The 13,542-nt window shown below is 34.2% G+C and overlaps 1 protein-coding gene across 2 annotated transcripts in view; it reads right to left on the bottom strand.

Moving 5' to 3' along the window:
* The window catches only part of CLPX (caseinolytic mitochondrial matrix peptidase chaperone subunit X), a 40,250-nt gene that overhangs the window by 11,052 nt on the left and 15,656 nt on the right, over window positions 1-13,542 (bottom strand). For both annotated transcript variants that reach the window (XM_015088138.3, XM_027067538.2), the window contains exons 4-9: window positions 10,020-10,174; window positions 7,419-7,578; window positions 6,113-6,154; window positions 1,624-1,800; window positions 1,082-1,246; window positions 199-287 (exon numbers count right to left, since the gene is read on the bottom strand). In XM_015088138.3, coding sequence (XP_014943624.2) covers window positions 199-287; window positions 1,082-1,246; window positions 1,624-1,800; window positions 6,113-6,154; window positions 7,419-7,578; window positions 10,020-10,174 — 788 coding nt within the window. The remainder of the gene's footprint in view (window positions 1-198; window positions 288-1,081; window positions 1,247-1,623; window positions 1,801-6,112; window positions 6,155-7,418; window positions 7,579-10,019; window positions 10,175-13,542) is intronic.

Raw genomic sequence — 13,542 nt, 5'->3', positions numbered from 1 at the left:
AATTTCCTAAGAAAGGTAATTTGGTACTTAAAATCACCAACAGCTTTCTGAACTACTTTAAAATGGTATGTGGAGTTTGGGGTGGAAGAAATAAACAAAACAGAATCTAATTGAATGCGAAACCAAACGTACAATATTTGGGAGGTTGATGTATTCCCTTCCTTTTAGTGGGCTTGAACAAAATATTCAACTGCTTACTTGCTGAACGCCTTCTCCACCTACATCCCGTAACTGATGAATGCCTGGCACACTGCCAATCTTATCTACTTCATCCAGAAAGACAATTCCTATAATTTAAGGAGGATTCTATTTATAATATGAAAATGATATACACAAGATAACCTCAGTTTTAAAAGACTAAGTAGCTAGAGAGCAAATATATACAAAGCTTAATTTTATAAAAATACACTGCCTGATCTCCCATTCATCATTGTGTAAATGTTTTATAATTTATTTCATAGAGCATCACTAGGGTATGATAACAATTCTGACATTATTTATCTACACCACTAATGTTTTCAGGTTCTTTATTCTACGAGGCTGAGATAAAGGTATAGTCTTGAAGCAGGAGGTATATACAGTGCTGGTACTAGCAAAACTTTTTACTCTTTCCCACCTATACTCTTGTCTTAAAAGAATTTGGACAAGAACTTGTCAAGCTCTTTATGTAAATAAGGACAGATGATAGATGGGGAAGGAGAAATGCAGCATCTAGGACATCCTGTAGGTCAACAAGCTAATCTGTTTCTAGATTCATCCTACACTCTCTTGCCCTTGTCCTTGTCCTCCTAACCCACCCCAGGATCAGGAGTCTAGAGGGAAGTCAGAACAGGAAAAATAATGATAGCATTAAGGATCTAATGGAATAATAATCTGGCCTGTTTTCACCCTAGTAGCCATCTTATGACAATAAGGCAAAAGCAAACTTTGTGGCCCTTAGTATGCTAGAAAATGTTTAACATAGCTACCTTTATACAATTACAAAGTTTTATTCCTCAACTCAAAACAAGAATTATAGGATCTCTTAATGCTTTCCCAATAGTCTACATCTGGGGATAGACAAACTATACTGAAAACATACCTTGCTGTGCTTTTTCTACATTATAATTGGCATCTTGGAGCAGTTTGGCAATCACAGATTCAATGTCTTCGCCTACATATCCAGCTTGAGTCAAAGTTGTACAGTCACAGATAGCAAAAGGAACATCAAGGCATTTAGCTAGAGTTTGTGCCAGCAGAGTTTTACCTACAAATAGAAATAGCAACTAAAAGTTTACGAAAAATATGTTGATATACAATTTCTCTACAAAAATGTAAAATGTATTAAATCTAAATAGTATATAATAAAAAATTACTTATACATCTTTTCTCTACTATTGTTCAGATTTAATGGTATGTTATTTTTATTACTTCTGTTAAGATGTTAGGGATTGGGCTAAAGGGCATTGCCAATTCCTCAAATTCAGCCTGAAGTCTATGCACAGATACTGATAATGTATCCAAAGGACTGGCCCTTAGATTTCTTCCCAAGAGCCAGAATCCCCCAATCATAAGACACAGCTTGCAGAATCATTTATATTCTTTTTTTTTTTTAATGAGTAATTTTTTCAGGAAGTTATTTACCTGACCCAGTTGGTCCAAGCAGCAAAATATTACTCTTTTCAAGTTTTATGTCATCATGGGAAGAATCCAATACTTCACCTCCTCGTTTTTCCTGAGGTATTTGTTGATTTACCTGTTGCTGCATTGATGCTCCTAGAGCATTACCATGTGGACTAATTCCAGCAATCTGAAGCAATTCTGAAAGAATGACAAAGGAATTATTAGAGCTTCATTTGATCTTGCTTGAAAAAATACCCAATAAAACCCTAAATCTAAGACCAATCACATATTTAGAAAAACAAATATTCTGATATTCTGTCTTACCTAAAAAGGAAGAAAACCTCAAATTATCTAGTCACAAATGTAAAACATATGATTATTCAGGGAACCTTAAGTAAAATAAATGGATTCTTTTTACCCTCCTTATTTATGTAAATCCCTTTAACTTAAGGGAAGGCAGTGTAAAGGAAGGAGAACAGTGCTGACAATCACAAAGCTTTAGCTTTGGTCTTTCCATTGTGTCTAAAAAGATCTGTGATCCTGGGCTAGTCATATAAATTTTGTGTTTCTGTTTCCTAGCCTAGAAAATGGCAATAATACCTGCCCTATCAATTTCAAACACATGGTTGGAAGGTATAAGAATAAAATGCAATTCATTTGGAGGCACTTTAAAAGACAAATATATATAGATTTTTTCATTACAACTGAAGGACTATAGAAAAAGCAAGACACATTGAACACAGTGAACACAGTAAGACAACCAAGACTAAAACAGAGAAATAGGGAACCTGGGTCCTAGTCCTTTTCTATCACTGTGTGGCTGTAGGTCCATGGCAAATCACTTAACTTTACTGGGCCTGCTTCCTTACCTATTAAATGAAATTATCAAGATATATGACTTCTATAGTCTCTTTCACATCTAAAAAATGATTCTGTGAGTCTACCAGAGGAACCAAATACAGTAAGACTCACTATCCCTGGTTCTATCTGAATTTTGATTTTATAGGATCTTGAATGGATCTTTCCAGTCCCTTTATTAGACACACAATGCTTAACTAAATGGGAATGGTATTGCTGGTGAACTATCAGTTTATCAATTGGGTGCCTAAAAACAGAACAACTTTGTTCTTACTCTCTGGGCTGAAGGAAAGAATTCCAATAGTCTTTTCAGTTATCCAGATTTGTAAATATCCATACTGCTCCTCATCATCAGCATTTGAGGAATCTGTGCTCGTATCCTACTTGTTTATATTTTCTGGATTTGTTTTTAGGTTGTTTCTAATAAATGGATTAAGAATATCAGTACTTTCCAATGCATTACTGTTTTAATCAAACCAATATATAGATGTTCAGTTAACATAACTATTATTATGGTCCTATTCCATCTGGCTGGCACTTTCAAATTATCTTAGGGTCACACTTAAAGTAAATGGTTATCCTGGGGCACCTGGGTGGCTCAGTTGGTTAAGTGTCCAACTTCAGCTCAGGTCATGATCTCATGGTTCGTGAGTTTGAGCCCCACATTGGGCTCTCTGCTGTCAGCACAGACAGCTTCAGATCCTTGGTCTCCCTCTCTCTCTCTGCCCCTCCCCCACTCACACTCTCCCTCTCTCAAAAATAAACAAACATTAAAAAAAAAAGTAAATGCTTATTCTAATCATCAAAAATAGGCATTCAAGGGGCGCCTGAGTGGCTCAGTCAGTTATGCATCTGAGTCTTGATTTCAGCTCAGGTCACGATCTCATGGTTCGTGAATTCAAGCCCCACACCCGACTCTGCACTAACAGCATAGAGCCGGCTTGGGATTCTGTCTACTTCTCTCTCCGCCCTTCCCTCGTCTGTTCTCTATATCTTCCTCAAAATAAATAAAGATAAAGTTTTAAAAAATAGGCTTTCAATAAACATTTTAAATTGTGCTACATTTGATGGTTATTAGCGAATAATTCACAATGCTGTGCCTCATTATAATCCATATCAGGAAAAAAAATGCTGTCTCTTACATGAGTTTAGTTAGTTAGCTAGTTGTCCCCAGTAAAAGAAAATTTCTTTTTTTATTTCAGCAAAATCTAGTTAGGAATTGTCACAATATAGGAAGAGGCTTTTGCTCGAGTGTAGGTTGGCCCAATGGGGTAAAAATTATTAGGTGAACAAAAATTTGAACAGAAGTGCAAGAAGCATATTAACTACAGTAGAGTCACAGAGTAAATGTGTTTAAGTTTTTAAAAAAATTATTTATTTTGAGAGAGACAGTGGGAGCGGGAGAGGGGCAGAGAGAGAGGGAAAGAGAGAATCCCAAGCAGACTCTGTGCGGTCAGTGCACAGAGCCCGACATGGGGCTTTCGAAACTGCGAAATCATGACCTGAGCTGAAATCAAGCCACCCAGGCACTTCAGGATAAATGTATTTGACTTACACATGATTTAAGTTAAATTTAAAAGAGAGGAATAATTTAAATAGTACATGATGTTTGTCATTCCATTTCATGAAATTATGCTCCAGAGTAAACTTGAAATAACTCTCCTTTCATTTAGTTTGTTTTTCTGCATCTCTCTCAATGCATGAAGCAGCTCTCTACAATCAGTGAGCAGACTAGTGTATGGTTAGTTGCATGGAGTTCATTAGCCATATGGCCCTGGGCAAATTCCTTAAAATTTCCGTAGTTCACTTTTCTTATCTATAAAATGGAGGTGAAAATAATAGTTTCTGTCTCATAGGTGTTAGGAAGATTAAATCAGTTAAAATATGTAAAACACTTAGAACTGTACCTGGCAGAGTTTTATAAATGTTATAAAAGAATTTGCTATCAGTATTGCTATTTTCCTAGTGTTTAAGTTACTTGTATAACATAGCCCTTAATGCAAGCCAACTGTTTCATCTGGTGCTCAACTTAAGAAAAACATTATGTTCCAATGATGGAGACAAAATCTATCAGTCTTATTGAGAGTAGTATATCTGACATGTGATTTCCAAAAGAAACTTTAAAGAATATTTTGATTATGTGTCATTTTAGGTCTAATGTCCTAACTTTAGAACCTATAACCCCACATATAACAAGTGGAAACTATACATGAAAATAAATTCTATTTAAGTTTTCAAAATATTACTTTCCAAGTCAATCTGTCATTATAATTATGAATTGCTTTTACCTAGGTTCTTAGATAGTATTACTTGTTAACATTTAAATTTCATTAAATCACTACAATATATTTCTTTCAAAATCTTCATTATAGACTTTCCTTTACTAATTTAATTCATACTAGCTTCACAAGTTATCTGTCCAAATTTATGAATATAGCACTGACAGCATATTTGATTATATTTTTGGTTTAGAAAATAAAAATTATACATGGACTTAAAGTTTATTATTTAGATCTTACATTCTTATATATAATCTAATTCTACTGCATTGTATTTAATCTTACCATGCATGATATACTTATTATTTCCATACAATTTAAGAATAACTAGAAATACTACAATTTTATTACATGCACTAGATCTCATGCCAGAATTGGTAAACTAGTTATATTCTCATGGCTCATCCAGTATATACAGTATACTTCAAACAGTAGATACATAATATAGCTTGGTTCAAAGGCAAATATAAAAGTACCAAACTTATAGGTAAAATGTGTTCATAGTGGCTTATCTGTTTTATTTTGTTATTTTAATTACTGAAACAAAATGCAACGTGAATTTTTAAAATATTTTATTTACTTAAGCAATCACTCCATCCACTATGGGGCTCGAACTCATGACCCCGAGACCAAGAGTCACATGCTCCTCCAACTGAGCCAGCTAGGTTTCTCTCTTTTTGTGAGCCTTTACCATCTGTGCAGCACTACATATCCACATCCAAAAAAATACATGCAAGACAACAGAATGGCCACTATCCTTAGAATATCAGGTCCTTCCACACCCTCCATCAGACTATCTGATGCTTATAGGGACAATTCAGGGCTGGAAACACTGAGTTGGGGCTTAGTCATAATTTGCAAGGCTATACCAAGTTTCATAAACACCAAAAATAAAAAGTGTGGTTTCTGGCAAAGGGAATCTGGAAGATAATCTGTCTCCCCCAAAATTTCTGTCACACATAAGCAGGCCAACTCTGCTTGTATGGGGGGGAAAAAGATATAAAATAGCAAGCTACAGATTTTAAAAAACACAACTCCTGTTAATATGCATATAGGTATATATTTATAGAGAACTATATATAATATTTTTTATTTCTCTAACATTATACTTTAAGAAATATCACAACAGAAAAGATAAAAATTGAATATGTGAAGTAACCCAACATATATAAAGTACACATGCTAGCTATGAAAAACTGTTCCAAAGTTATATATACCATGTATGATAAGCATGTTTAGATAATATACAGTATCTTTCTTGGTAATACACAAGCTAATATATATCTACCATCACTACTGCTGACATCCTTCAATGAGATAAATCTCAAAAGGAAGAATGATTACAGAGGAGGACCTGAGGAGAGGTCACTTACTTGTAAATCTGTACTCATCCTCCCGTCTTCTTATTTCTAATTCTAAGAAAGAGGATAAAATGACAACATGAAAATGTCTATTTGTTTAGTTTGGAGGAACAAATGAGGGATCTCTCCCTTCTTGCCCTCTTCTAAATATACATAAAGAATGTGTTCATTAATGCTTTGTAGCTTTTCACATTATGAAAAAATCTATGTTACATCCTGTCTATATTAAAAACATTAAAAACCCAAACATGTTAACGATGGCTGTCCAGTTGCTAATACCCACATTTGTCAAGTACTAACTTGGTATTTAAGAAAACAGAAGCAATAATTTAAATCTTCAACAAAAGTTTAAACTGCTCATATCATAAATACCGTATAACCATCTGTTCTCCCTATACTTCGAACACCTTAAGTACTGATTTGCTGACTGAAAGAACCACAAAAAATCGTTTTGTGTCATGACTAGATAATGCTATTTGGACTTTATAAAAATGAAGGCTCTGGGTCTTCCATTAGTTATTATGACTTATACTTTCTAAAAATAAAGTAACTGATACTACCACATAACTATTTACAGTAAATTCAACAAGTGAACAAGTTGTCTTCAATGAGCCAGTAAGTTATATATTTAATAGCTACCAAAAGTAATCAAAGGATATTATATAGTTTTTTAAATATAAGTATTTAGTAGAACTCCCTCAAATTGTAAAATGATGACTCAAAGAATGTAAAACGGTATATTATAGGCCTAAATAAGAAATCAGGGCTCCCTGGCCAATTAAAAACAAAAAGAAACTTTAAAAAACTTGCATTTTACTCTATTCATAGCTTTTTAAATAATATCATCCTATTAATATAACACACATTATTGTCTACAGTAAATTTAAATTATATAGTATATCAGTAATATTAGAATCTATCATTAATAGGCATTATACAAATTTGCCCTTAATCTTACATACACTCTGTAGCTGGGTCTAAATAGGAAAGAATGCTGGATATGTTGTGTGACAGTTATCATCTATTTTCATACATCTCTGACTGAGGCACATGATCTGGTAATAGGGAACCAATTGTGGTGAAGTCTATAATTCAAAGATTATGTCTCAATCTCTACTCCAGTTACTTTCAAACATTTTTCACTGAGACCCTTGATAAGAAATACATTTCACTCTGTGACTCAGAACCCATGCACATATAACTGAAAACAAAGTTTTATGAAATACTAAAAGAATTTTAGGACAAAAGCAAGGAGTTGCAAATAAAGATTACCTCTAAGTATGTACACTCTATTTTAGTCAGTTATCAAAACACTAACCTCTAGGTGTTAATGATGTCTGCTTCTCAACCTCTGCTTGCTGTCTCAGATTAGCTGGGATATTGTTATATATTCTCTTATAATGATTGTACACAGCAACTGAAAGCACCTTCTTAGCAAATGATTGGCCAACAACATACTTGTCGAGGTAGTTATAAATCTGAAAAATGATTGGTTATGAATAATTTACTATGAGCTATCATAAAAAAAACACATACACACATTAAGAAGTTATACAGTGAGCATATTTGCTCACAGTTTTAAATTTGAACAAAGACCCATCAAAAACAAAATGCCAAGGGTATGATACTTATGCAGCAATGATTCAGAAGCCCCAAACCTATGTGGACAAAAACACAACTCATTTGTTCTTTAGCTTAACAAAGTATCACTGTACTCATATAATGCTCTGCTGGTTTCTGTTCTATATATAATGTCATTAATCCTAATTTTTAAAAGTTGATTATTAAAGTCACTTGGAATACCTACATATGCCACCAGGAGTTTAAAGATATCATCATCAATGTAAATCATTAAAATAAATCCTTTATTATTATTAATTAATTAATTTATTTATTTATTTTGAAAGAGAGAGAGAGAGAGAGAGAGAGAGAGTGTGTGTGTGTGTGTGTGTGTGTGTGTGTGTGAGAGAGCAGGGGAAGGGCAGAGAGGGAGAGAAACAGAGAATCCCAAACAGGCTCTGCACTGTCAGCGCAGAGCCTGAGGTGGAGCTCAATTCCACGAACCCATGAGATCATGACCTGAGCTGAAATCAAAAGCCAGGCGCTTAACCAACTGAGCCACTCAGGTGCCCCAAAATAAATCCTTTCTATACCTCCCTCAATCACATGAATGATATTCTTCAGAAAGATAACATATTATAAATCTACTCTTTTAAAAACTAGGCATTATATAATCAAAGCCATTACCAGCAGCTATATGTTCGAATATTCACAAATATTTAGGTTTTTTCTCAGACATTAACTTTAAAGCTACTCATTTATCTACATGGCAATCTAAAAAACCTTATTCTTAGAAACTAAAGCTCTGTTTGAGACTTGGATATTGCTAACAGCATGGAACCTGGGGTAAATTCCTTCAGCTTTTAGTAAACAGAAATTAACTGTTAGGGTGCCTGGCTGGCTCAGCTGGTTAAGCGTCCAACTTCAGCTCAGGTCATGATCTCGAGTTAGTAAGTTCGAGCCCCGCATCAGGCTCTCTGCTGTCAGCATGGAGCCCACTTCAGATCCTCTCTCCCTCCCCTGCTTGCTCTTTCTCTCAAAAAATAAACTAAAAAAAAAAAAAAAAAAATTAACTGTTAATATTCACTAACTCCTGAAAATAGTTAAATTACCTATTTTCTAGAACTTTAATGTCTAAAGTCTAGACAACCTAATGGAGTATACAAAGGTTAATAGCTATATTTACCATTACACTATATTTACATGATAAATTCTTTAGTTGTTGACCATATGCTTTTTATTATGTTTTTTTAAAATCTTCTTGATTTCTGGGGCTCCTGGGTGGTTCAGTCGGTTAAGCATCTGACTCTTGGTTTCAGCTCAGGTCATGATCTCGCTGTTCAAGACTTCAAGCCCCGTGCACTGTTAGTGCAGAGCCTGCTTGGGATTCTCTATCCCTCTATATCTGCCCCTCCCTGGCTCTGTTTCTCTCTCTCTCTAAACAAATAAACTTAAATCTTGATTCCTCACAAATTATATCTATGAATTATTAAATCTGCCACAGCACAATGGAAATAAATGGACTGGTATCTTAACAGCATAAGAAAGCTACACTGAAGCAGGGGGTGAGAAATAATCTAAGTGTGCAAACATTTGAGACATGCAGAACAGAGGGCACATAGCCCCAGGGCCGGGCTCCCTGTTCTCAGAAAGAACAGACCAAGTACCCAATGTAGCTGGTAATACATTCTGCCATGTTTCATATGGCCAGATCACAGTCTGTCTGAGACTCCTGGAAGGAGCCCACACCACAAAAGCCACAGTGCTATATAGGACAGCCCTGCTACACTAGTTGTGAGAAAATTTTGCTTCCATTGTTACACTGAGGCTGTTTTACCAGACAATAGACTAATTTATGGGGAGAAATTGCAGCCTGGTGTTAACAAGGGGCCCCAACTAAGAAAAAGAAATCCATAGCTGCTCAATTTTATGGATATTATTTTTTTATTTTTCTAAGTAGGCTTCATGCCCAGTGCAGAGCCCAATGCAGAGCTTGAACTCATGACCCTGAGATCAAGACTTGAGTTGAGATCTAGAGTGGGATGCTTAACCAACTGAGCCATCCAGACACCCCTGGGTATCATTTTAGATTAATTTAGTATGAACACCATTTTAACAATCATCCAACTCTATTTCATTGCTACTGAATGCAGTAATCATAACATGGGAAAATAGCATTGGGACTCCATACCTAAATTCCAAGTACCAAATATCAATAAGAATTTAGCCACATATAGTCTATATTAAGAACTTAATACTTGTTTAGGCACTAGCATTAAGATCCAATGTCAACTGGGAGAGGGGAGCAATGAAATGTTTTCAAGACAAAGTGCTTATAGGACTGAGCTAAGACCTATACCTTCTTGGGGGGAGGAGGTGGTTTCTGTTGGAAAGCCAATTTTACAGCTTCTGCTGCTGATTCAGGTTCTTTAATTATGCTTTTCTTGGAGTCTGCTTCAGATAGCACAACAAAAAAATGATGACATTTTTCACACTTCACAAAGCGGGTGGATGCTGTAAAAGGAAAGGTCAGCAGAGAAAAATAAATAATTCAAATAGCATTTAACATTAAAAACTCACTGTAAATGAAAACTATACACTTGACAAAAAGTAGGTTTGTAGTTCCTTCACTAGACACAACAAACAACCTAGTTTACATCTAAGATAGATGATACAGATTAATGAGTTCATTAAACCACATTTTGTTCATTTCCACTAGGTTCTTTCATTTTGTGATATACTTCATTAAGAGAAAAGATTGGCTGACATTCTTTCAACTTCCCATTCTTAAATTTAATTTTAAAAACAACCACTATAAAAATATTAATCACTTATTTTATTGAAATACTTGAATGAAAAACTGAAAAAAAAGTAAAGCACAAGTAAATTATTCTATTTTTTCAACATTTCCTTATGAAAAACTTCAAATATACACAGAAGTTAAAAGAGAGAAATCAGGAGTGTCTGGGTGGTTCAGTCAGTTAAGCATCCAACTTTGGCTCAGGTCATGATCTCGCAGTTTGTGAGTTCGAGCCCCAAGTCGGGCTCTGTGCTGACAGCTCAGAGCCTGGAACCCGCTTTGGATTCTGTCTCCTTCCCTCTCTCTGCCCACCCCCTTGCGCTCTCTCTCTCATAAATAAATATTTAAAAAATAATAATAAAAGAAATCAACTCCAATCACCCAGAAAAAGGGAAAAAAAAGTATATTCTTTAGGTTCCTTTCAAACCTATGAGCATTTTTAAAACCATGATTTGGTAAACATAAAATTGTTTCATGCCTTCCTAATTTTTATCTTTAACAACTCCACTAGTTCTTATTTCTTTAGCCTAAAAACCACTAAGAAACTAACAAAATAACATTCTCACTCATACTGACTTATAATCATACAGCTTTTGAAAACAATAAAATAATAATTAAAAATGAGGGTAAAAAAAGTGTCTCAATTCCAATGCATCAGCTATAGAATAACCTATGTTAAACCAAAGTGGATTTTTTTATCTCCTTTTAAAACACAGCTGTAGGATAAATGTACATGGACATAAACTCTTAACCTTCTCTAAGCCTACCCCTACTAATGGTAAAGGTACCTTGGAAAGCAGCACAGAAGAGACTCTCACACAGATTACTAACAGATACAGAACAAAAGATACATAGGAATTAGTTACAGGTTGGTAGGTCTGGGTAATACATTTTTGTATTAACCTCTGTGTAATCTAACTAGAAAAACTGCAAAGAAGAATATTTAAATCTATGAGAATCTCTCTTATGGGAATAGTGTAACTACCTATTCATAGATTACAAGAAAAACTGTACTGGTAAGCACACCTAAATCTCACAAAATAATCTATATTAAAAAAAACCCAGACAATTCCATATTTCAAAAATAAATCTAATTATTAATTCAATCTAATGCTTATTTGTCTATTCTTAAACACAAGGCCAATCAAAAATACATCTGGATAAACTCTAGCAGCAAATTTTAAACTAGAAAAGAGATCATCCATGTTTTCTTTGTATTAATCACCTATAAATGCTTACCTCAAGAAAAAGACCAAACTATTCCAAGTACCTTTGGTTTACACAAGCCCCAATACATTATCACCATTCCCCACCATTGGGAAAGATAGTCAATGGCCTTTACTCTAAAATGAAGCTTCATCTTACAATTGTTACTGATGGTAAACAGGGCAAGGATTAAAGGGCAGAGAATCCTCTGATCTAGTTCAGGCTGTTTGACAGGAAAATCTGGCCTGAGAACATAAGAACAAAATATTTCTCTAAAGAAATTAGGTCAAAGGGAAAGAGACTAAACACCAACAAATCTCATTCCTCTTTGCTTACCACAGATGAGTTATTTACATTCTATTTGAATATCACAATACCAATTTGACGATGGAACATGTTCAATGTATACCCAGGTTAATTTTATTTATCAAAATGCTGCCTCAGAAAAAAAAAAAATAATACAAGCACTGCAATGCTTATTTTTTACTCATACAGACAAGTGGCAAAATCTAATTTTGTTGAATTGTCAGGGAATAAACTTTCCTTTAAATGATTACTACAAGTATACTATATTCTTTTACATACAGAATACTAATCCCAGTAAACATGCTTGTATTATATGCCAACAATAGATTACCTCAGTAAAAACTCTCTCATATTTGTTGAAATGAAAGTTCTTCATGATTTCGAACATGTTTCAGGGCCCAACATTAAATCTCCAAACCAAACAGAAAAGTTTAATTCCTACTGTATTAAGACATGTAAGTAGAGTAAGCCTTCAAAAAGTATTATATACATAAAAATAAAAACAACTAAAATAAATAAAAGTGGGGAGACTATTCACATTTGACAAGTTATTATTTAAATAGGCAAAAGAAAACTGAAGAACAATATACATTTGTCCTTATAATAAAATATTTCTTAGATATTATTCTTACTTCAATTCCTGATGACCTTCTATGCATTCATAATGCTATCTATAAAAATGGTATTTTATTTCCACAAAGTCAAACAAGAATAATACCACAGTAAGAGAACGTAAAAATCCCTACATACACATGTGAGATGGAATATATACAGACAGGTCCAGGAGCTAATAGTTCTTACACTTTGGGAAAAAATGACAATAAAAGTTATATGAAATTCAAATTTCAGTGTCTTTATACAAAGTTTTATAGAAACACAGCGATCCTCATTTGTTTACATTGTCTATGATTGCTTTCTCCCCATAACAGCAAAGGAGAAGAGTTGCAACACTGACTACAGGGCCCACAAAGCCTAAAATATTTACTATTTGGCCTTTCATAGTAAAAGTTTGTTGACTCCTGCTATACGGTATTTATAGGAAAGAACTACCCATAGAATGAAAGAATATGTTCGCAAATCATACATCTGGATAAAGGTCTAGTATTCAGAATATATAAAGAACTCTTTGTAACTTAACAACAAAAAAGATAACCCAATTTAAAAATGGACAAAGGATTTAAACAGTCTTTTCTACAAGAAGATACACAAATGGCCAATAAGCCCATGAAAAAAATGCTTAACATCTTTAGTCATTAGAGAAATGCAAATCGAAACCACAATGAGATGCCACTTTATATCTCTATGATGGTTGCAATAAAAAAGAGCAGTGTTAAAGAACATGTTGAGAAATTAGAACCCTCATACATTGCTAGTCAGGTTGTCAAATGGACAGAATAACATAGGTTATTCTATAGCTGATGTAAAGTTTGGTAGTTTCTTAAAAAACTAAACACAAACTTACCATTTCACTCAGCAATTCTACTCCTAAGCATATACCCAAGAAAAGTAAAAACATGTACACACAAAAACTGGTATACAAATGTTCACAGTAGCATTATTCATAGTAGTC

The sequence above is a fragment of the Acinonyx jubatus genome, chromosome B3 (assembly GCF_027475565.1).
Source record: "Acinonyx jubatus isolate Ajub_Pintada_27869175 chromosome B3, VMU_Ajub_asm_v1.0, whole genome shotgun sequence".
Classification (NCBI taxonomy): Eukaryota; Metazoa; Chordata; class Mammalia; order Carnivora; family Felidae; genus Acinonyx; species Acinonyx jubatus.
This window is presented reverse-complemented; position numbering and strand designations above follow the sequence as displayed.